This window comes from Pithys albifrons, chromosome 11 (assembly GCF_047495875.1).
Source record: "Pithys albifrons albifrons isolate INPA30051 chromosome 11, PitAlb_v1, whole genome shotgun sequence".
In the NCBI taxonomy this organism is placed as follows: domain Eukaryota; kingdom Metazoa; phylum Chordata; class Aves; order Passeriformes; family Thamnophilidae; genus Pithys; species Pithys albifrons.
This window is the reverse complement of record NC_092468.1, coordinates 19,422,252-19,446,790: the sequence shown is the minus strand read 5'-3', so window position 1 is coordinate 19,446,790 and position 24,539 is coordinate 19,422,252. Positions and strand designations below refer to the sequence as shown.

At 40.8% G+C, this 24,539-nt stretch overlaps 1 protein-coding gene across 4 annotated transcripts in view; it reads right to left on the bottom strand.

Annotated features, from left to right (window-relative positions):
• Positions 1–71: 71 nt before the first annotated feature.
• The window catches only part of CCDC39 (coiled-coil domain 39 molecular ruler complex subunit), a 210,774-nt gene continuing 186,306 nt past the window's right edge, over positions 72–24,539 (bottom strand). For 2 of the 4 annotated variants that reach the window (XM_071566211.1, XM_071566215.1), the window contains 16 exons: positions 16,061–16,153; positions 15,847–15,978; positions 15,164–15,355; positions 13,448–13,551; positions 12,981–13,113; positions 10,062–10,256; positions 9,227–9,391; positions 7,846–7,983; positions 6,922–7,130; positions 5,589–5,712; positions 4,286–4,445; positions 3,129–3,235; positions 1,734–1,874; positions 1,415–1,594; positions 1,110–1,186; positions 72–509 (listed from right to left, as the gene is read on the bottom strand). In XM_071566211.1, coding sequence (XP_071422312.1) covers positions 347–509; positions 1,110–1,186; positions 1,415–1,594; positions 1,734–1,874; positions 3,129–3,235; positions 4,286–4,445; positions 5,589–5,712; positions 6,922–7,130; positions 7,846–7,983; positions 9,227–9,391; positions 10,062–10,256; positions 12,981–13,113; positions 13,448–13,551; positions 15,164–15,355; positions 15,847–15,978; positions 16,061–16,153 — 2,313 coding nt within the window. In that variant the 3' untranslated portion in view covers positions 72–346. The remainder of the gene's footprint in view (positions 510–1,109; positions 1,187–1,414; positions 1,595–1,733; positions 1,875–3,128; positions 3,236–4,285; positions 4,446–5,588; positions 5,713–6,921; positions 7,131–7,845; positions 7,984–9,226; positions 9,392–10,061; positions 10,257–12,980; positions 13,114–13,447; positions 13,552–15,163; positions 15,356–15,846; positions 15,979–16,060; positions 16,154–24,539) is intronic. The other 2 variants (XM_071566213.1, XM_071566214.1) reach the window with 2 other exon arrangements.

Below are 24,539 nucleotides of genomic sequence, written 5' to 3'. Positions count from 1 at the left end.
ATCAAATATTCTCAAGAGTAATGTAAAAAAATCCCACTGAAGTACAAGAGAGGTTTTATAACAGTGTTTATTGTCTAGGCAAGTTTAAGTATGAGCCTTTGGTTTTGAGCTCTGTTGTTGGGCATTTGCTTTACAAGCAGCTTGAAGGCAGCAGTTGCATTACCAAAGAAGGTAACACTGTTCACAGTGAGATTTGCAAAGGTGAGTGGCAGAACCACACTAAGGAGAAAATACCTGGCAGACCACACAATAACTGTACTTCAGCTGCAAGCTTTCCAGGTAAATCCATGGGTATAGGTCAGTTGCAAAAATTAAGAAATCTCAACTAATGCCTTCAAAAGAGGACTTAAAACTTCTTTTTGCCTTTAAAAACACTGGAGGTGCTGGCTCTGCTGGGTGGCTGTGAGTCAACAGCTGCTGCTTCTGCAGAACTGGGAAGAGGCAAAGTCAGCTCAACGACTTTGAGTGATGAAGCCTGACTAGAGACTGAACTTGTTCTTCTGAAGGATCTGAAAGATAAAAACTTACTCATCAGGATACAGAAATCCCTGTATCTAAACCAGATGCCTGGGGTGGCTCACAAAGCAGCCACCCAGCAGCTGTGTTCATTCTAGCTTAAATCCCCTGAAAAGATCTCACTAATGGCTTCAGCAATCCTTGGGAACCTTAGATCATAACTGGTCAGCATGGCACAGGCACTATGTGACCATACTTTGGGCAGGGGAAGAAGGTATCAGTAAAAGCATATATATTTTCTCTATTAAATCAGGAAGGTAAGTTCACACTACCAGGTGTAAAATGTGCTCAAAACTACTTTTATATTGTGAAACTACTTTTTTAAATAGAGCACACTTAGGAAATGTAAATGTACTTAATCTGTAATTACAGTTTTAATTTAAACTGATGGATGCTGAAGTAAACTTAATCGTGCTAGAAAAATTGGGTAAACTTAAAGTAACAGTGCAAGAAGAAAGTTTTTATAGAGTCCTCAGAAAGAGACAATTGAGAAGACCTTCAGGAATGAGGAATTCTGTCAGTTAGGGACTGATTTTGCTGGTTTGAACTTCATCTGAAAAACCTCAAACCAACCCAACAATTCTAGTACTTACCTGGTAGTAGGTCGTGAGATCTGTGAGGATTGAGAACTTTGACTACCATCAGCAGCTGTAGGAAGCTTTAAATTGGACTAGAAAATTTGGAAAGCAAAAAAAGAAGTTGACCTGGTTGTATAATAGCACTGGGATATCAAGAGCATTTATAGTGCTTTACATTTGAAATGCTGTGGAAAGCAGAGGAACACTTTCCTGTTTACCATAAGTATATTGTTGAATTTAGGAGTTGCCCGTGAAAGACACTCAGCAGTAGGCTGGAGCTATCACACAAGATTTTGGTGGCAGATAACTGGAAAGCTCACCTGGTCAAAGTACATTTGAAAGGTTGCAGTTAAACCAGGATTTGTTTCTAGTATATCAGCTATCACTTGGTTGATGGTTCTATTGAAGCTTTTCAATTCTTGAAGGTCAATGGCTCTCTCTTCCTCTGTTTCTGTTCCATTTTGCCTCAAAGACTGAATTTCTCTGGATAGCCTTGAACACTTAACACAAATATTTTTAAAGCATTGCTCTTATGAAAATACAGCACTTTTTCAGACACCTGCTAAGTTAAAACCATAGAGTTTAAGCCACACTACTGTCTATTGCTGTAAAGTTAGAAGTTGTCATAACTATACAAACCTGTTTTATAACCCTTTCTAGTTTTGGCTTCTGTTCTTCAATGTCCTTGTTCAGCTGCAGAACAAGATCTTGTTTTTCCTCTTTTTGCTTTTGGAAGAGGGCCTTCTGCTTCTCTACCTCTGCAAGGTGTTGTTCCATGCTCTGCAAAATCATTTGAACTTTAGTGTTAGTTTATAAAGCAGTTTCGGTATCCTTTCACTTTTTATGTTTCCTTGTGGAAGGGTCTGTTGTCATTACTATTTGTTTCTAAATGTAGCTCAATCAATTGATGCTACTGGCAAGTCAAAACTTTCTGCCTGTCCAAGTGTTTAGTGGACACAGACCTGGGTAAAGTGACTACCAGATAACTGATGTATCTTTTAAAAAATTACTTTAAAGGTACTGTTGATGAAGTTACAGATATGTGTTTTCAGATGTGTCTCTGAGCAGTATCTACATAGTGTTTTCTTGACACATATTTCACTAGCGCAAGCTATCCTAAAAAACCCCAGCATTGTTTCCTATGGGAAGAGATGGATACCTTTGACTGGAATGAATAAAATCAGCTCCATTAAGGGCAACTCTGTTTTTGTGGAGGGGTTTTTGAAATAAATAAAAAGGCAAGAAAGGGTGTGCTGTAACATCTCATTATATCCCAGGGTTATCCCAGATCTGTGTCCCTTGACCTTAAGAAATAACGTCTCCGAAATAAAAGATATGTCCTGCTTTGGGAGAGTAAGAAGTAGGAATGCTGGTTGACTGTAGCCAGTGACTCAGGGCTTAGAACAATCATGATATATGACAGTTTTCCTTTGATTTCTTCTTCCAAATAAAGTTCTAAACTGAAGTGTCACACACCAGAATTAAGTGTTGCTCTTTTTGATAACCAGAGGAACCAAGAGTGAGTCCTTATTGTGGAGCCTGAACACAAGCTCTGCTTTCTCTGCATTTAGTGCTCAGTCTGCTATATTATGAGTCAGCTGAATTAATCCAGTTTAAACTGAAGCATCCTCAATGCTAATAAAACTGAATCTGTTCCAGAAAAATCCTGGGACATAGATGCCCAAGGACACAAGATGTGTGATTTTAATCTGCACTGCTGGACAGGTTGATGCAATAGTGGTGTGTGCTGCACACCAATACAGCTGCATTAGTGGCTGCCACAACAGATCTCTCAGTGCATTCTGGATTCTGAAACTTGTAGATGTAGGTCTGACTAAAAACCTTAAATTTTGTTGTGATTCAAGAAAATTCAAATAAGCACTCAATTTTTTGAGAGGTAGAGCCTTCTAAAAATTGTATCTTAGACCAGACAAAAATTTGTACAATTTCCTATTCTTCCTCTAGGATGGCTCACAGGGACTTAGCTATATGCTGCAGTCTTGTGTCTTGACTGAACTTTTACTTGTGTTTTACCTGGAGGTTTTCCTGAAGTTCCTTCATCTGTCTTCTTTTGTATCTGTATGTTTCATCAGCAACCCTCTTCTCCTCTTCTAGTTTCAATCTTTCCTCACGTTCCTCACCTGTGATCCCAAACAATAAGGCAGCATTTTTGCTGTGTATACAACTCAATTTTCACTTGAAAATAAGTTGAACTTTAAAGTAACTGCATCAGAGAGTATTACTGTATTGGTATGGCAGTATTTCAGCAACCGCAAGGTTTGAGGGTTTTTTAAATACTTTCCTACTAATTCCAAATTACTGTGAAAAAGTCACTGGCAGAATGATTTAAAAACTGCTGGTTCCAGAGCCAGCAGAGGGCACAAAAATTAAATAATAGGTATTATCTAGAATTAAGTTTATGTAATTTGTCATAGTGATGGTTTTTAGACACTAAACAAGTTCCACTGTGAGAGAGACAAGCTTGTGAAGTCTTAAGTAGCAACAGAACAACAGCCAAAGACGTTTTTCAGAATTCCAAGGAACTTCCTGTATCCAAAAACATGTAGTTAGCTAGTCCATATTTTAAAATCTGCTCGCACTACACTAAAATAGTGGAGATCACAAAGGTGTAAGTAAGGCCTCAGCCTTCAGCACCAGTGAGTGGGTAGCTGAACTACCTGTAGAGCTGCTCTGGTACAGCTGCGTGCCCTGGCTGGCTCAGCCCACCACGAGAAGGGCAGACTGGACACAGCTTGTCCTGCTGCTGTACTTGGGATCAGTAGGTGTGTGTGACGCAGCACTCCAGAGGGAGCAGTGCTGCCTGTGCCGTGCAGTTACCCACTAGACCCGCGTACTCCAGGGGGCACTCCTTCCTCCCTGTAATGATCCCCCCAGGAATTGTCTCTATGCTTTGGCTCTTCTGATTGTGACTGTTTCAAAGTTTATACAGGCTTAGAGGTTCTCACACAAATCTGAGAGAACAAGGTAAATCTTAGTTCTTTACACCTTACTACTTTCTTCTATGCTTATTCTGCTGAACCATGGGAATTACGCTCCCTTGTGCTACTATCAGTTTAGTCTCTGATTAATTCTTTTGTGCCATGGAATTTCCCCACTACGCACCCGAGCTGTGAGATCATCAGTAACCCAGCAAACAGCAATCAGCAAACAGCAATCCCTATTTTACATACTTGTCTCAGTGACTTCCTTGAAAGAGTTTCGGTAGTTGGTGTTGTAGTTGTTGAGCACACACAAAGTGTTCTCCAGAGCTACAATTTCTTTTTCAGCTTTGCAGATCTTTGCATCCAAATCATCACCTTCTTGTTGAAGTTCTTGCTTTTCTTGTGCAGCCTGAAAGCAAAACCAGTATTTGAGGTGACTGCACACTTTCTGAAAATAATAGGATCATTACACAGAAAAAAATACCATCCAGGGGTTAAAATCACTTGAACTGAGATCTGAGTGACTAGAGAACTGACTAGTTATTTACAGTATTAGAAGTTCTTTGAGGTGTTTCATCCATGTGCATTTCATGATGGTTATCTGCCTCTCCACCTAAGCCCTGCAAGTCCTGACCAGCAGCACCCACATGTGTACAGAGCAGCCTCCATGCCCTGCACTGCTGACTTGCACTGAGCACATGCTTCACATCTGCCTCCTTCACCCCCAAAATACAAGTAAGAGTTGAGATTACCACTGAGACTGTTAGAAGTCATCCAGTTTTGGAATTACTTGTAAATCATCATTTACCTGACCACTGAGATTTAAGAAACAGCCAACAGGTGAAATATTTTCTGTAGCCCCTTGGAAAATCTGATACTGTGAAATATCTCCACAGGTGTGGAGGGTATTTTATACACCCACAGTGACCATGTGGATTCTGCTGTGCTGGATCTCACAGTAGCAGAACTACCATCATTAAGAAATTTAACACTTGGGAATAAGAAAGAGATGAATTTCAGTGCCAAGTTCACAGCCAGGAGCATTTTGTTTTAACAAGAAATCAGAGAATTTGTGGAGATCAAAAATAGTAGATTCCTGTTCCACAACTAGGGTATTGCATTATGGATAAAGACTGATTTTTTTTTCTTCCAGTTAAAAGCTGAAGTGTGCATAGGGGATTGGTGAGAGGGGAAAGCTAACATTCTTCAAGATGTAAACACCATATGATAAATAGAAAAAACTGACAAGTAGAAGAATTTAAGATTATGTTGTTTTCAGTTCACAGTGGATTGCCACTTGACCAGTAATTCTTAAGTCTTTGTAAATTAACAAGCACTGAAGTGAAGTTTTCAAACTGCTCAAAATTAAGGCTCCACAAAGATTCATGTGAAGTTGCTGTATCATTTAAATAACTAACAGTGTCAGGTAACATAAAGCAGTTAGACTCAAGGTAAGCAATAGGCAAATAGGTACTCGTAGTTACTTGAATAGAGCCCAGGGAAATCTATAGCTTAAATACTTGAATTATAATGAAATATGTTAAGAAAATACCTTAATGACATAGTAGGCTTGACTTTTCTGCTCCTCTCCTTCAGGTGGCATCATGGCAAGAGTAAGAATTTCATATCTGCATCTCAGTTTATCAATTTTAGTTAGGCATTCGTGAAATTCGGCACTGATTTGTTTTGGGAGAAAAGAAATGGGTTGAGAAAGTGCTTGTCTGGTAGTGTTTCATGGACAGTTCTGGCTGTAGCAGTTTAAATTCCTGGTGTTATTCCAGCAGCCTGTAGCAGGAGGCAGGCAGGGCAGCAGTTGTGCTGCTACTGGTCTTGGTTACGTTCTATGCTCTCCCAGGCACAGACATCCATTGTTCTGGTTACCTACACTTCTTTTGCAGTTCTAAACTCAGTCCAATCTATTTTGACATTCCAGATCACGGCACTCTGGGAGGCTGTGCCAAAGTCCTTCCCAAAATTTACAGGTTTGGTATTTCAGTCCTACAGCTGCCCCTGCTGATGGTATTTTAACTTTGCCACTTTTGGATGAGCGCAAGCAACAGCAGGGAATGACCTCAAATCAAATTACCTGAAAGTATTGATTAGATGGCTAATTATGCAAGGAAGAAGGGCACAGTCTGGTGAGCAGTTAAGCCTCAGTCACACGAAATCACTCTGATTTCCCATTGTGTGGGTGTGGTTACCAGCACAGTTCAGCTGCTGGAGCATTCATTTTTGGCTGGGTATTTCACTGGGATTTCAGGGCTAAAGCCATCCCAGATACTTTGCACTGATTATTACAGAAGGCAAAAAGTTATTTTATAAGAGGGTCTATACATAATTCAGAAGATTTAATGTGTTATATATTATGTTTCCACATAATGGAAAGCTTATTAGTTAAAAAGGAAAAAAACCCAACCAAACAAAACATATCACAAACCAAATACTGTTTGAATCAAAGAAATTACAGTTTTATCAAGCAATTAAGAGTAAACCCTCTTTAAAAGCAACTTTTCTGTTTTATATACTTTGCCATACTTCCAGACACATGATTTCACATTTCCAGATAATTTTGAAAAATGCCAGGTCACACACAGAACACTCACTGTAAAAAGATGTGACCGAGGTTTGCCCTCAGTACCAAACAGGATCCTCACAAACAGCATAACCAGTAATCTCTGTTTACCAAGGGGCTAAAAGCTGCAGCCTGGATGTCAGAGGAGGGATCTCTTGCTGGCCTCCCCCGTCAGTATAAAACTGAGCAAAATTTCTTTCTTTTTCAACTCCTGCATGGGTGAAACTGGGTAAAATGTTTCTCTTTTCTGTAAGTCCTCATAAAAAAATGTACTCAAATCAAGGCTACAAGTTCAGTTTATATAAGAAGTTACCTTCTGCGTTGCCGTTCCTGATCCATGAATCTTATCTGGGAATCCACCATTGCCTTGTGGATCTTAATTTCCTCAGTTCTTTCTGCTATGGCTTTATTTAACTCCAGTCTTTGCTTTTCCAGTGATAGCACTTTCTCTGTCTTATTACACAGAATATCTTTAAGGCGCTTCATTTCTAGTTTTAAGAGATTATTTTCGACCATCATGTCCTAATAAATGTCAGAAATGTCCCAAAATTAATATTATTTATGATTTAATAAGTCAATATTTATCCATTATTTTACCTTTAATATATATATATAACTGTAAGACTCATTATTTTCTTACTTGCCAGCTATTTACATGGTGAGTGTGACAGGAGTAGATTGTTTCCTGAATGGTTTTATATAAATTCATCAGACCTGCTAATTTAGTCTGAATTTTGGGGTGTTACACCTTTTTTTTTGTTGTTGTTTACCAACATGTGGGAAAAGGCCTTCCATTTTGTTTCTAACTCCTTAAACTTCCATATGGATTAATCCAAACCATCTGCTACAAAAAACCCCTTGCAATCCAACAACAAAACTGTGCCAAACTTTCTACGAGGCATCACAGATTGAGAGTAAACATTCAGTGCTGGTAAAGACATCCTTGAACAGTAAGTACATTTTCTATTTTAAAGGTAATTGCTTCTGAGAAAGAAAAAAAACATTCACTGACATTGTGGTATAATTAGTGTAGGATTAAACTGATACCCCATCAAACTTTATGCTGTGTAGAGAGGGGAAGCAACACTATGCCTAGTAAGATAATGATGAAGCTGACCTCAAAGTTTGGGAAGGAAGGTGCAAGTTAGAAAACTACAAAAAGAATTCTTATGGATATAGTGATGTAGCCCAACAAACAGACATGGTGTATTAGTAAAGTTGTGAAATAATACTGTACCTGCTTAAGGGCCTTGGATTTTTTTAGGTCCTGAATTGCTCTCTCATTGTAAAGATTTAGTTCGTCTATTTTCATCATCAATCCATTTCTTTCTTCTCCTGTCTTTTCAATTGTTCTCTTCATGAATTGGACATCATTCTGTTTCAAAATGAGTTATGTTGAATTTATTTCAGTGAAAGTAAATTGCAGCAAAAGCTACCAGTTAATTTTAAATGAGATATTTTAAAGTCCTGGAAGTAGGAACATCATCACTGTGTGTCTGTACACTGCTCTGCAAACTGCATGGCGCGTCCTCATGCAGAGTGTGTTACAATACTAATGTCATTGGCTTATTTGCAGTGTAGTAATTACTAGTAATACAGTATCAATTGCTCAGCCAATAAGGCAATTCTAATAGAATCATGTATTTTAGTCTAGATTAAAAAATCTCCTGGCATATCTGACTATAACTTTGATATCTGTAGTTCATTTTCATACAACTATCTGTTTTGATAATACTCCACAATATGAATAAATTCCTGGAGGTGGGTTTCAGTGTTTGATTATACTCACTGCTCAATTTTCCGTCTCTTCAAAACTGAAGTATGGGCACTAGTTGCCCAAAATTAACTTGAGACCCATGCAATGACAAGATTTAAAGGGCTCTCCGATAAGTAGTTTCTTCCTCTCACTAAGTCAATTTTTTTCTTGACTACGCTTTAAGAAACCAGTTGTGGTGTTTTATTAAAAAAACTTGGCTTCTCTTTCCAAAGAGTTTTCTACATTTATTAAAATATAACTGACTAATACACAAAGACATTACCTATTAAAAAAGTTATAAATTGGCTACAGAATAACTGGCTGTTTTTTCTCTACAAGAAAGGTAAGTACATTTTTAAAGAATTAATGATGATGATTGCATAGGAAAACCAGAGAACAAGCATGTATATGCAGAATTCTCACATAGGAATAAACCCAGCAACGCAGAATTTCTGAATTATGGATCGGGATGGGGTCAACTGACTCACTGTCTCTTCAATTCAGTAATGTGACTCTGGACAACTTTAAATGCAACTGTACCTACGAATTCATGAAAAATATAAAAGCAATAGCTTCACAGAGTAGCATTCTGCTATTTCTGCATGGTCCTAAAGATAAACTTAGACACTGCAAGCAGTCAGCCACATCTTCATGAAGCCAAGCTTGTCTTTCCAACATTGCAGTACTTGTCTTCATGCTCACCTATTTTTCAGAGTTTAGGTAATATATGAAATTTTCCATGTTGGTTACATAAAGTACAGATACCTTTTAATCTAATAGCATGTTACTGATCACTAATAATCTCCTTAATTCACTGAGGTTTCTAGATGTTACAGTAAGCCTGATGTTCTAAAGAAGTTACCTGAAGCTTCTTGTATTGTGCCTGTAGAACATCATATGCATTTTTCTTTTCTTCAAGGGTTTTCTTAAGTTCAGCAACTTTTGCTTCCAACACTTCCTTTTCATTTGCATTAACCTCCCCTTCTATCCGTGACAACTGTCTCTGTACTTGCTGAATATAAAAATCCTGTTAAAATAAATTTTAAGAGAATTAATAGTATGAGATAAACAATAAACTTGGATCTAAATGTTGGCTTTAGGACAGTCACCCAATTAAGCTATTGTTTTGATAATGATTTCTGGCTTATAGACCTCATTAGCAAAGTATCTTAGATGACTGATGAGCAGTGATGGTTCAGGTTAATCTTCTAGAAGAGTAACAAAGCACACTCAGCACAGGCTGCTGTAGGGAGGCTTACAGTGGAGTTGCCATCTTTTTGTTACCAGTGGATGCTGATATGAAAGAGCAAATTTTCAAAGTGGTGCATAGGAAATATGCACATAATCCAATTAGTAAATAACAGGATTTTGGCATGTACCTCTTGTATTGCTTTAAAAATATACCCTGAGGTGTCTGTGGTTCAGAGGGATCAAAGTAAAGAATGGATTTTAGAAATTAGTGGGAAAAGCAGCAGAAAAAAAAATGAAATACACAAGTACAAAATGTAGGTGCTACTTCAGCAAGTTTCAGTAATTTGGATTTTTTCCTGCCTCTACAGACAGACATAAATGCAGACTTCAAATTATACCGAATAGCATTTCTGAAACAGAAAGATGTTAAAGATTACGATCTGAATCAACTTGCTATCAATAGACTAAAAAAAAAATCACAATATGAAAGTACATTAACAGTTTACCTGGTTATATATTAATTCCTGCTGTTTAAACACTTCTGCATTAAGTCTATGCAGTCGGCACTGGAGATTTTTAAGTGATTTTTTACTTCCCTCGATTTCTGATAGAGCAACCTTCTCTTTATCCTTCTCCACTTTTAACTCCTGAGTCTTCTTGAAAAGTAGATCCTTTAATTGTCTCATTTCATTTTCTTTTTCCTGGTGGCAAATTGATCATTAAGTAGAAAGGAGTAATTTCTGAAGAATTATTTGCTTTTATTAATCATATATTAATAGTATATCCATTAATATGAACATGTAATTTTCATAGGGTTGGCAAGAAAAGTATTTGAATTAAAGTAACAGTTATTTATTTTTCTAAATCTAATCCTACCCTACTATTACATGACTTTTTTTTTCCCCAAATCTGGGAATGCTGCTCTTTTTGGCCTTTCAGAAAACTATATCCTGTCATCTTTTTAAAAAAACCTCCTTATTGCCTCCAGCACATGTGACTATTTTGAGAAATACAACACAAAGCTTTTCAATGGTTTATTAAAACTTGTGATTCTGTGTGTGCACATGTATGTAGTACATGTGTGTTTATATAAGATAGAATAATTCTGTTTGAAAAATTACACATTTTAAAATTGCTTCCTTATTTTCAGAGATAAGTTGCCATTAACAAATGAATCAGTACAGGAAGTGAGGTTTTAGTAGGGTCTGTTACTGGAAGCCAATGCTGAACATTTCACATAACCTGAAATGTACTCAAAACCAACAAAAATGAGATAATTTTCTTTTTATAACCCTAACAAGGAAGACAACAGGATTCTTTCCCGCTCTCCTTCCACCTTCCCAACTCAACTAACCAAAGACCTTCCAAAGCTCAGGCCAGTTTCCTGTACTGTACATTCTATAACAAGTAATGTGACTTCCTGTTCATTCCAAAGGACTCATTTACATTTCCCTCAAGTCTAGTACAGAATTTGAAGATGTAAATTTAAATTAATATGCAAAACACCTAAGAGCTCACTTTTCTATGTTGATTAACAGTGTGTTTATTCTTGACTTAATATGTTTACAGCCATCTTGCTGCCTTCAATAATGGCAAAAGATAACTTATCTCCTTCTCTAAGAGTTCATAATCACATTCTACCAAACAGAATTTTTTTGTAGTTGAATTTGCTGTAAGTGCAATTCCAAATCCAAAAGGCAGCACTTAAAAGGCAAGTGTCAGTTTAATATGAAATTGTTATGGACTGTAGCACATGCCAGTGGGCTTTGGATCACGGCTGAACAAAGGAATTTAATTTTGGAAGTATGCTGGTTTCTAAGCCAGTGCCCAATGCTGAGCTGTATTTCTGAAGCTAATAACATCCACTATCATTGGATCATGATTTGACCTTCACTTTGTGGTTTTTCGTGCATATCTAAATTAATTTATTTAACAGAAATTGTTTCTTTCCCTTTAAGTGAGGTTGCTAATAGCAATAATATACCCAATAAGCTGCACTGTGCAACAATGTTTGCCACAGAATGAAGAGGGAGAAGGAACCCAGAACTAGAGATCAAAATGGTGGCATTCCATCCGCATTGTTCCTGTAAATATCTCTTCACAGTAAATTAACAGATGCAGCAAATAGTCCTGTGTGTCTAATGGTGATGGAGTCATGCTTCTGACTAATACATTACAGATATTGTTCAAGAACAGTTCATCCCAGCTAAAATATTCCCCTGAAGCTGTGGAGCTGCCAGGCTCAATGTCATCTTGGGTTATCCTCCAGAGACACAAGTAAAGAAACCCTGCTGAGGGTTTAGCCACCCTGGAAACAGTCTTAAGGGGACGAAAATAAGGTTTTCATTTTAATGAAATGTTACACCATTACAACTTGTTTTCAAATTATCTGAAAAGCCAAAACAGTAAGGACTTTAAATTAAGAAATTCCCTATAATGGAAAGACATCTGGCCTCTAGTTTCTGAAAGTCTATTCAAAATGTACAGTTAATGCCTGTGGAGTTAAAAAGTTTGAAAAATAACAATCAATCTACTGCAAGGCATTACTTCACATATGCTACAGGAAACAAAAAATAGGGAGAAAAAAGCATATGGGAGTCTGTACATCTCTCATTTTCAGTCAGAAGGTAAGCAGTGAAAATACTTAGTGAGAATTAGTAGCAAAATGACAAAACACCCAAATTACACACAATGTGAGCATTTCCTGAAATGCTGGAAAGTTCAGATGATTGCATTACAACATTGCATTTATTCAAATGTCCTTTGCAGCTCATCAGACGATAATGAATTAGAATAATTTATTCCTATACTTAATTTGCAACATAAGAAGTGCATCCTGAATTTAAAAAAAGGTATTTGACATGTTAGAACAAGTCACCTCACTACAGCTTGCACATGCCACTTCCCGAGCAGAACCTTTATACATCATGAAATCTAAAGTGAGCCAGTGCATTTTACAGTGCACAACAAGTCAGCGTATCATGTAGTAGAATTAAAATAATGAAAGAGCAGATTAGGCCAACCAAATCTGATGAAAAGATTTCTAAATCTTTTTTAATCCATATGCAAAAATCACAGCTCTTTGCAGGTTTATAAGTTTTGGTGGTGTTTTACTAGAGCGAGGAAGTTTCCAGTGGCAATGCTATTTAAAAGTCATCCTGACAAGATTCTCACTAACAACCTTATTGATGAGTGTCCTAAGTTAATATATTCTTCTGAATAACTAGGATCTCTTATTTTCCTTCTTTTCTCAGCAGAGATATTGACATACCTACATGCAGGTTATATCAGCATTTGATGAAATAGCTACATGTCATCTTAGTACTTTAATAGAGATAATTTTAAAATTAAAGAGATCATTTCAAAATACAGAGTTATAAATTCAAATGAATCCCCATTTATAGAACCCATGAACAACATGTTACCTCAACAGCTTTTTCTTCTTCTTTCAGTATTTCTTCCATCCTCAAAGCTTTCTCTTCTGAACTGAGTGTCTCCTCAGTCACAAGCTTCAGTTTATTGGAAAGATTTACATTTTCTTCAGTAAGAAAGCTTAATCTAAACAAATGACATGACTTAACTAGTTAAATGCTTGTTGCCTTTACAAAACTGCCAAAAGCAAGCAGCAAACCTGACTGAGCTGTTGCCTTACAAAGTGGGCTAAACTTCAACCTATCATAACCAAGGCCCTGATTTTTTCACACCCTTTAAAAACAAGAATTTCTTTTGAGGATTTCCTGAATTGCTTAGTGCCAGAAAAAATGGAGGGCAAAAAGTAACCAGAAAGTTGGAGGCTTTAATCATCAACATTATTTAACATTCTTTGCTATCTCAAAGACTTGATTGTATAACTACTCCTTAAAAATTATATTTTTAAAAGTCTGTTTCTTACCTGGCTTGTTTCTTTTGAATTTCTTTCTTCATATTGGTGACTTGTATTCTCAAAGACTCTAGATCAGAAGCAGTTCTGCCCACAGTGGATTTCAAAGCTTCCAGCTAATAAATTACAAAATAGAGCAATCAAGCTCTTGCTTACTTTGGTACATGTTGGGATATTTAAAATTATAAGGGACCTATTTATTGGAAAGTATTCCATTACTTTTTAACAGTGCTTTCCAGATGAGAAGTAAGGCACTGCAAATTGGCAAAGTTAGTAAACTCAATAGACTAATTTACATAGTCTGGATACTGGAAGAAAATAATTAATAATTAAGACTACAGAATGAAGCATGAAGATGCTGTGGGCTGCAACTGTTGTCCAGTGGCAGTTGTGTAAGTGGAACCATGGTTTTAGAGTGCACAACTGACTTCCATGAGGTCCTTTGTGAAATAATGGATATCCTTATATATCCAATAAATATTTCTATGTCAAACTTTGTTTGGAACATAAAATTGTTATGATTAAGGTAAGCAATCACTGTGACAAAAATACATATTTAATTTGGTAAAAAATACATGGCAGCATACACTCATTAAATACGACAGGAATACTTTACCATCAGTAGCTTATCATCTTCACAGTATCACTTAACAGCTAAGTGTAATTGTCTTCATGTTCACAGATGAAGAAAACTGATCAAGGGCACGTATAGCAGGTTTCCTAGAGGTCACAAGTTGTTGGCTGAACTGTTTCTCTCCTTGTCTCTCACATACATGCCACAGGTGTTCTAATAATGGGAGACTGTTCTGTCATCCCATTATGGAGTATTAATTGTGAAAATCTTCACACAAGAATCTCACAGCTTGAGATGAAAACCTGATCAATTCTACAGACCCCCAAGTCAGCATGAATTACAGGGTAATCTAATAGCTGCACCTTGTTTGAGCTACCTGCAGTTTAATTAGAAGATCAGTGTATGAACAACCTGCTACAGAAAAGCTGTCCAAAGCTAAGGCAACAGCCAGTGCAGGGTTTTTAAAAATCACCAAGCTGGCTGAGTAGCCCAGTGCTACCATTTCAGAGAAAACTTAATCAGGTAATACAAATGTATCACTTCTCAACAGAGCCATTACACTTGAATTACCTCTTAGAAATACTTCTACAGGAATTTAAGTAAATAAGGAGTGCAGCTCATTCCCAGCTTTAAGTGCAGACTGAGCATGGGCAGCATCAAGGATGGCTTGTTCACAGGGCAGCTGTGTCTTATTGCCTCTTAATTAGAAAGCCATATGAAAGCATTTAGTGTTTTCCCCAGGAATTTTCAAGTTGACTACAAGGCCCATCAACACACACTTCTGAGAGCAGAGGACAAGAATTGTTTGGAATGTGGAAGAGATTTCTCTCATCTTTATACAATGCTGCAGTCTATTTATGCTAAAGGCAGGACAGCTCCTGAGGCATCAAATAGTGTTGGACCATTTAAGAGAAAACTCATCCATCTTACACCAGCACAACAGAAAATAGAGGGTAATCTTTTCACTGCGCTCAATGAAAGGATTGAGGGTTCAGATCCCAATAATCAGGAGTAGGTTGAGAAGAGCAACATTTTGTTGAATTCTTAAGAGTAGTATAAAACCAGGGAAAGGGAAATTCTATTCCTGTATTTCCTCTATCTGCTTCAGACTTACAGTTTCAGTCTGCTTTTCGGAGCTGTTTGGTCATCCTTACCTCATCCTGCAGATGACTCCTACAAGCTTCCTGAGTTTGATACTCATTTCGGAGGCTGTTGGCTTTCCGTTCAGCAGAAGAGATTTTCTTTTCATATTCCATATTATTAAGAGTTTCATTGACCAAAAAGGAAGTCTTCTCTTTCAACACAATTTCTTTCTTTCTGATCTCCTGTTTTATCTCTGCAATTAGCTATCAGGATAAAAATAGTTTATACTGTTTGATTAGTTAAGGTGTGTTAGATTACAACCACAAGACCAATTGATATTATGACTATTATTTGCATGAGGAAGCCCAGTTACCATTCTTTAAATTATTTTATTCCACAGATACTTTGCAACACCAAATACTAGAGCTGCTTTGGATTGGAAACTTCCAAAATGATCCAATTATTTAAAAAAAATACACAATAAACTCATATGAAAATAATTTTTGATTGAATAGGGGGGAGGGAAAAAGCTAAACAAACCTTCAGACAGACTTGACATACAAGAGGAAAATTACCAACATTAGTAATGCTTTCTTCACCTGACAGATTTATAGCTATTCAGTAAAAATCCTGTATTATGAAAGGTTAAATAAAAGATTAGCTACTGGGAAAATTATACTGTATTTCTGATGTTTAAAAACCCCAACCAATCAACCAAAAAACCTCTGATATGGATCAGTTACAGCAATTTTACCAAAGCACAATGGTCAATCTGTTGGTCTCTTTTTTGCATCTGTTGTATTGCATTTTCCCACTGCCTGATGACTTCTTGTCTTTCTTGATGAACTCTGCGAAAATCTTCAGCTGCCCTGTCAAGCTCCATCTGCTTAAAAGAAAGCACCCTCATGATTCGTGTTGTTAAAAATGTCACCTGTAACAAGGCATTTTCAAGAATCTTAAGCACAAACCTGAGCTGTTAAGGTTTCTGTAAGCTCATTATCAAGAGCTCTGCGCTTCTGATTTGCTTGCATGGTCAACTTTTCTACTTGAAATTCTAATGCCTAAAATGAAAGGATATGAAAATAACATGTAATTGAAAACAAACAGACCACATCTTATAAATTCTTAGAGTCCTGCTACAATTAGGGGTTGAAATATTGAGGCATCAATTTTACTGTGCTTTAGAGAACAAAAAAGTGACAGCCTAGCCTCCTAAACTTCTGTGCTGGTTTAAAGGCAAACCAGCAGGGGAAATGAACTCACCACGAGAGAGATTATAAGTCAGAGCTAAAATTTATTAATAATATTACAATAAATACACTGACACAAAAGGGAAATTGCTTTCAACTCACAAAACCCCAGCAGTATAACCCAGTGTCCTGGGGCACAAACCCAAGGGGGTTTATTAGCCCTTGTGCTGAGACCCCTGTGGCTCCCCAAGGTCCAGAGCAAAAGGAAATGAAAAAACCTGTGGGTGCAGGCGAGGGCTGTGGTCTGGGCGAAAGCAGTGATCTCCTCTTGTTGAGGTCCTGCTGCTCCTCTGGATCCGACAAAAAGTTCCCGAGGTCTTCTTACCCACCACTTATGTACCCTCAGGGAGCACTCAGTCCCTTCCCCTGGGCAGAGATTCACACAATGGGTGATTAACTCTGGGAGCCAGGGGGTATTGTTGAACTGTTGATGGCCCATTAGCAGCTCCGCCCCCTCAGGCTGGGTGTGAAGATGATAATGGCTCCCTGGGCAGGTGCTGCTAATGGTCCATTGTCCTTGGGGTAGAATACACAGCTTTGATCACCCCACACACAGTGTTAACTGGTCCCTCCTGCTGAACTAGGACAACTTTCAGTCATGCAAGAGGCCATAACCTTGTTAACACTTGGGACCAAACTGCATCAAGGCCACAGGAACCTTCCACTGTGTGTAAATGTGTATGTGGTGACCTACTTCGCTTCAATCTTCCTACTGTGCTGTGTGACCGCTAATTAAATGATAATGAGACTGTGTAAACTAAAGTTTTTGGGTTGAGTACTTAATAAGTAAAAAGCAAATTTTTCCTCACTGTATTTAAAGTCTAAAAAGAATAATAACCAGGGTTATTTATATATTAATATTAATTATATATTAATAACGTACTTCAAAACTAACACTTAGAAAGTCTGAACTTGAGACTGGAATCTCTGTTTAAATACATATATGTTTTTATCTTACAATATTCAAGGTAGATATACTGAAGCAGCTGTCCTTTGTTCTCAGCCATATTAACAAATCTGGTTCTAAAGAAAACCTACAATATTCCTCCACATTTGGTGTGGATTTTTGAACAAACTATTCTTAATCCAGTGGCATTGTTTTCCAAATTTGTTATCTATTTTGGAACCCTCTCAGAAAAATTTAAATTTTACACAGATGAACATACAAAAAATACTGTCTTCAATTAGGCCTTTCATAAACTTAAAACCTGTTCCCTTTGATGTTTAAAATGAACGTAGTGTGCAATTGCACTGTTTGCTACAGGGAAAAAAGATTAAAAGAATTATTGCCAAGGTGCACTGGTGCCAAGGAAGGTCTGAGCTTTGTACCAAGAGAAAAGGTGGCAGCCTCGGGATCTCAAGTGCCGATGATGCAGACCCAATAACATTAGAAAAACACCCAAAGCCTGATCCTAACACAAAAGAGAAGCCTAACTCTAACCCTAACCCTACTCCTAAGCGTAACTCTAAGAGTAAGCCTAACCCAGGAGTCGAGAGTGCAGAGAGGAGGGGGTCCGGCAGAATAGAGAGAACTAGGCCAGCCCTTTCTGGGCGGGCACCTTTCCTCTATCGATTCCTTTTCCAAGAGGGATCTTGGTCCGTCTTCAATTCTCGGCTGAAAAATGGCAATTTCCCAGCCCCACTGCTGTCAAGGAGGGACAGAGCATTGCACCAAGAGAAAAGGTGGCAGTCTTGGGATCTCAGGTGCTAATGATGCTGCGCCATTACCATTAAAAAAACCCCAAGGTCAGATAAAATACAAACAAGAAGCCTAACCCTAACCCTAATTCTAAGCGTAACTCTAAGTGTAACCATAACCCAGGAGTCGAGAGTGGAGAGAGGAGGGGGTCTGGCAGAATAGAGAGAACTAGGCCAGCCCCTTGTGGGCTGACAACTTTCCTCTTTCGATTCCTTTTCCAAGAGGGATCTTGGTCCGCCTTCTATTCTTGGCTGAAAAATGGCAATTACCCAGCACCACTGGTGCCAAGGAGGGACTGAGCTTTGCGCCAAGAGAAAAGGTGGTAGTCTTGGGATCTCAGGTGCTAATGATGCTGCGCCATGAACAGTAAAAAGACACCCAAACCCTAATCCTAACACAAAAGAGAAGCCTAACCCTAACCCTAACCATAACCCTAACCCTAACCCTAATTCTAAGCGTAACTCTAAGTGTAACCATAACCCAGGAGTCGAGAGTGCAGAGAGGAGGGGGTCTGGCAGAATAGAGAGAACTAGGCCAGCCCCTTGTGGGCTGGCACCTTTCCTGTTTCGATTCCTTTTCCAAGAGGGATCTTGGTCCGCGTTCAATTCTTGGCTGAAAAATGGCAATTTCCCAGCCCCACTGGTGCCAAGGAGGGACAGAGCTTTGCGCCAAGAGAAAAGGTGGCAGCCTTGGGCTCTCAGGTGCTAATGATGCCGCGCCATGAACAGTAAAAAGACACCCAAACCCTAATCCTAACACAAAAGAGAAGCCTAACCCTAACCCTAACCATAACCCTAACCCTAACCCTAATTCTAAGCGTAACTCTAAGTGTAACCATAACCCAGGAGTCGAGAGTGGAGAGAGGAGGGGGTCTGGCAGAATAGAGAGAACTAGGCCAGCCCCTTATGGGCTGGCACCTTTCCTCTTTCGATTCCTTTTCCAAGGGGGATCTTGGTCCGCCTTCAATTCTTGGCTGAAAAATGGCAATTTCCCAGCCCCACTGGTGCCAAGGAGGGACTGAGCTTTGCGCCAAGAGAAAAGGTGGCAGTCTTGGGCTCTCGGGTGCTAATGATGCCGCGCCATGAACAGTAAAAAGACACCCAAACCCTAATCCTAACACAAAAGAGAAGCCTAACCCTAACCCTAACCCTAACCCTAACCCTAACCCTAATTCTAAGCGTAACTCTAAGTGTAACCATAACCCAGGAGTCGAGAGTGCAGAGAGGAGGGGGTCTGGCAGAATGGAGAGAACTAGGCCAGCCCCTTGTGGGCTGGCACCTTTCCTCTTTCGATTCCTTTTCCAAGGGGGATCTTGGTCCGCCTTCAATTCTTGGCTGAAAAATGGCAATTTCCCAGCTCCATTGGTGCCAAGGAGGGACAGAGCTTTGCACCAAGAGAAAAGGTGGCAGCCTTGGGCTCTCAGGTCCTAATGATGCCGCGCCATGAACAGTAAAAAGACACCCAAACCCTAATCCTAACACAAAAGAGAAGCCTAACCCTAACCCTAACCATAACCCTAACCCTAACCCTAATTCTAAGCGTAACTCTAAGTGTAACCATAACCCAGGAGTCGAGAGTGGAGAGAGGAGGGGGTCTGGCAGAATAGAGAGAACTAGGCCAGCCCCTTGTGGGCTGGCACCTTTCCTCTTTCGATTCCTTTTCCAAGAGGGATCTTGGTCCGCCTTCAATTCTTGGCTGAAAAATGGCAATTTCCAGGCCCACTGGTGCCAAGGAGGGACTGAGCTTTGCGCCAAGAGAAAAGGTGGCAGTCTTGGGCTCTCAGGTGCTAATGATGCCGCGCCATGAACAGTAAAAAGACACCCAAACCCTAATCCTAACACAAAAGAGAAGCCTAACCCTAACCCTAACCATAACCCTAACCCTAACCCTAATTCTAAGCGTAACTCTAAGTGTAACCATAACCCAGGAGTCGAGAGTGCAGAGAGGAGGGGGTCTGGAACAAGAGAGAGAACTAGGCCAGCCCCTTGTGGGCTGGCACCTTTCCTCTTTCGATTCCTTTTCCAAGGGGGATCTTGGTCCGCCTTCAATTCTTGGCTGAAAAATGGCAATTTCCCAGCCCCACTGGTGCCAAGGAGGGACAGAGCTTTGCACCAAGAGAAAAGGTGGCAGTCTTGGGCTCTCAGGTGCTAATGATGCCGCGCCATGAACAGTAAAAAGACACCCAAACCCTAATCCTAACACAAAAGAGAAGCCTAACCCTAACCCTAACCATAACTCTAACCCTAACCCTAATTCTAAGCGTAACTCTAAGTGTAACCATAACCCAGGAGTCGAGAGTGGAGAGAGGAGGGGGTCTGGCAGAATAGAGAGAACTAGGCCAGCCCCTTGTGGGCTGGCACCTTTCCTCTTTCGATTCCTTTTCCAAGGGGGATCTTGGTCCGCCTTCAATTCTTGGCTGAAAAATGGCAATTTCCCAGCCCCACTGGAGCCAAGGAGGGACAGAGCTTTGCGCCAAGAGAAAAGGTGGCAGTCTTGGGCTCTCAGGTGCTAATGATGTCGCGCCATGAACAGTAAAAAGACACCCAAACCCTAATCCTAACACAAAAGAGAAGCCTAACCCTAACCCTAACCATAACCCTAACCCTAACCCTAATTCTAAGCGTAACTCTAAGTGTAACCATAACCCAGGAGTCGAGAGTGCAGAGAGGAGGGGGTCTGGCAGAATAGAGAGAACTAGGCCAGCTTTTTGTGGGCTGGCACCTTTCCTCTTTGATTCCTTTTCCAAAGGGGATCTTGGTCCGCCTTCAATTCTTGGCTGAAAAATGGCAATTTCCCAGCCCCATTGGTGCCAAGGACGGACAGAGCTTTGCACCAAGAGAAAAGGTGGCAGTCTTGGGATCTCAGGTGCTAATGATGTCGCGCCATGAACAGTAAAAAGACACCCAAACACTAATCCTAACACAAAAGAGAAGCCTAACCCTAACCGTAACCATAACCGTAACCGTAACCCTAATTCTAAGCGTAACTCTAAGTGTAACCATAACCCAGGAGTCGAGAGTGCAGAGAGGAGGGGGTCTGGCAGAATAGAGAGAACTAGGCCAGCCCTTTGTGGGCTGGCACCTTTCCTCTTTTGATTCCTTTTCCAAAGGGGATCTTGGTCTGCCTTCAATTCTTGGCTGAAAAATGGCAATTTCCCGGCCCCATTGGTGCCAAGGAGGGACAGAGCTTTGCACCAAGAGAAAAGGTGGCAGCCTTGGGCTCTCAGGTGCTAATGATGCCGCGCCATGAACAGTAAAAAGACACCCAAACCCTAATCCTAACACAAAAGAGAAGCCTAACCCTAACCCTAACCATAACCCTAACCCTAACCCTAATTCTAAGCGTAACTCTAAGTGTAACCATAACCCAGGAGTCGAGAGTGCAGAGAGGAGGGGGTCTGGCACAATAGAGAGAACTAGGCCAGCCCCTTGTGGACTGGCACCTTTCCTCTTTCGATTCCTTTTCCAAGGGGGATCTTGGTCCGTCTTCAATTCTTGGCTGAAAAATGGCAATTTCCCAGCCCCATTGGTGCCAAGGAGGGACTGAGCTTTGCGCCAAGAGAAAAGGTGGCAGTCTTGGGCTCTCAGGTGCTAATGATGTCGCGCCATGAACAGTAAAAAGACACCCAAACCCTAATCCTAACACAAAAGAGAAGCCTAACCCTAACCCTAACCATAACCATAACCGTAACCCTAATTCTAAGCGTAACTCTAAGTGTAACCATAACCCAGGAGTCGAGACTGGAGAGAGGAGGGGGTCTGGCAGAATAGAGAGAACTAGGCCAGCCCCTTGTGGGCTGGCACCTTTCCTCTTTCGATTCCTTTTCCAAGGGGGATCTTGGTCCGCCTTCAATTCTTGGTTGAAAAATGGCAATTTCCCAGCCCCATTGTTGCCAAGGAGGGACTGAGCTTTGCGCCAAGAGAAAAGGTGGCAGTCTTGGGCTCTCAGGTGCTAATGATGTCGCGCCATGAACAGTAAAAAGACACCCAAACCCTAATCCTAACACAAAAGAGAAGCCTAACCCTAACCCTAACCCTAACCCTAATTCTAAGCGTAACTCTAAGTGTAACCATAACCCAGGAGTCGAGAGTGGAGAGAGGAGGGGGTCTGGCAGAATAGAGAGAACTAGGCCAGCCCGTTGTGGGCTGACACCTTTCCTCTTTCGATTCATTTTCCAAGAGGGATCTTGGTCCCCCTTCAATTCTTGGCTGAAAAATGGCAATTTCCCAGCCCCATTGGTGCAAAGGAGGGACTGAGCTTTGCGCCAAGAGAAAAGGTGGCAGCCTTGGGCTCTCAGGTGCTAATGATGCCGCGCCATGAACAGTAAAAAGACACCCAAACCCTAATCCTAACACAAAAGAGAAGCCTAACCCTAACCCTAACCATAACCCTAACCCTAACCCTAATTCTAAGCGTAACTCTAAGTGTAACCATAACCCAGGAGTCGAGAGTGCAGAGAGGAGGGGGTCTGGCAGAATAGAGAGAACTAGGCCAGCCCCTTGTGGGCTGGCACCTTTCCTCTTTCGATTCCTTTTCCAAGAGGGATCTTGGTCCGCCTTCAATTCTTGGCTGAAAAATGGCAATTTCCCAGCCCCACTGGTGCCAAGGAGGGACTGAACTTTGCGCCAAGAGAAAAGGTGGCAGTCTTGGGCTCTCAGGTGCTAATGATGCCGCGCCATGAACAGTAAAAAGACACCCAAACCCTAATCCTAACACAAAAGAGAAGCCTAACCCTAACCCTAACCATAACCCTAACCCTAACCCTAATTCTAAGCGTAACTCTAAGTGTAACCATAACCCAGGAGTCGAGACTGCAGAGAGGAGGGGGTCTTGCAGAATAAAGAGAACTAGGCCAGCCCTTTGTGGGCTGGCACCTTTGCTCTTTTGATTCCTTTTCCAAAGGGGATCTTGGTCCGCCTTCAATTCTTGGCTGAAAAATGGCAATTTCCCAGCCCCATTGGTGCCAAGGAGGGACAGAGCTTTGCACCAAGAGAAAAGGTGGCAGCCTTGGGCTCTCAGGTGCTAATGATGCCGCGCCATGAACAGTAAAAAGACACCCAAACCCTAATCCTAACACAAAAGAGAAGCCTAACCCTAACCCTAAACATAACCCTAACCCTAACCCTAATTCTAAGCGTAACTCTAAGTGTAACCATAACCCAGGAGTCGAGAGTGCAGAGAGGAGGGGGTCTGGCAGAATAGAGAGAACTAGGCCAGCCCATTGTGGGCTGGCACCTTTCCTCTTTCGATTCCTTTTCCAAGAGGGATCTTGGTCCGCCTTCAATTCTTGGCTGAAAAATGGCAATTTCCCAGCCCCATTGGTGCCAAGGAGGGACAGAGCTTTGCACCAAGAGAAAAGGTGGCAGCCTTGGGCTCTCAGGTGCTAATGATGCCGCGCCATGAACAGTAAAAAGACACCCAAACCCTAATCCTAACACAAAAGAGAAGCCTAACCCTAACCCTAACCATAACCCTAACCCTAACCCTAATTCTAAGCGTAACTCTAAATGTAACCATAACCCAGGAGTCGAGAGTGCAGAGAGGAGGGGGTCTGGCAGAATAGAGAGAACTAGGCCAGCCCCTTGTGGGCTGGCACCTTTCCTCTTTCGATTCCTTTTCCAAGAGGGATCTTGGTCCGCCTTCAATTCTTGGCTGAAAAATGGCAATTTCCAGGCCCACTGGTGCCAAGGAGGGACTGAGCTTTGCGCCAAGAGAAAAGGTGGCAGTCTTGGGCTCTCAGGTGCTAATGATGCCGCGCCATGAACAGTAAAAAGACACCCAAACCCTAATCCTAACACAAAAGAGAAGCCTAACCCTAACCCTAACCATAACCCTAACCCTAACCCTAATTCTAAGCGTAACTCTAAGTGTAACCATAACCCAGGAGTCGAGAGTGCAGAGAGGAGGGGGTCTGGCAGAATAGAGAGAACTAGGCCAGCCCCTTGTGGGCTGACACCTTTCCTCTTTCGATTCCTTTTCCAAGGGGGATCTTGGTCCGCTTTCAATTCTTGGCTGAAAAATGGCAATTTCCCAGCCCCACTGGTGCCAAGGAGGGACTGAGCTTTGCGCCAAGAGAAAAGGTGGCAGCCTTGGGCTCTCAGGTGCTAATGATGCCGCGCCATGAACAGTAAAAAGACACCCAAACCCTAATCCTAACACAAAAGAGAAGCCTAACCCTAACCCTAACCATAACCCTAACCCTAACCCTAATTCTAAGCGTAACTCTAAGTGTAACCATAACCCAGGAGTCGAGAGTGCAGAGAGGAGGGGGTCTGGCAGAATAGAGAGAACTAGGCCAGCCCCTTGTGGGCTGACACCTTTCCTCTTTCGATTCATTTTCCAAGAGGGATCTTGGTCCCCCTTCAATTCTTGGCTGAAAAATGGCAATTTCCCAGCCCCATTGGTGCAAAGGAGGGACTGAGCTTTGCGCCAAGAGAAAAGGTGGCAGCCTTGGGCTCTCAGGTGCTAATGATGCCGCGCCATGAACAGTAAAAAGAC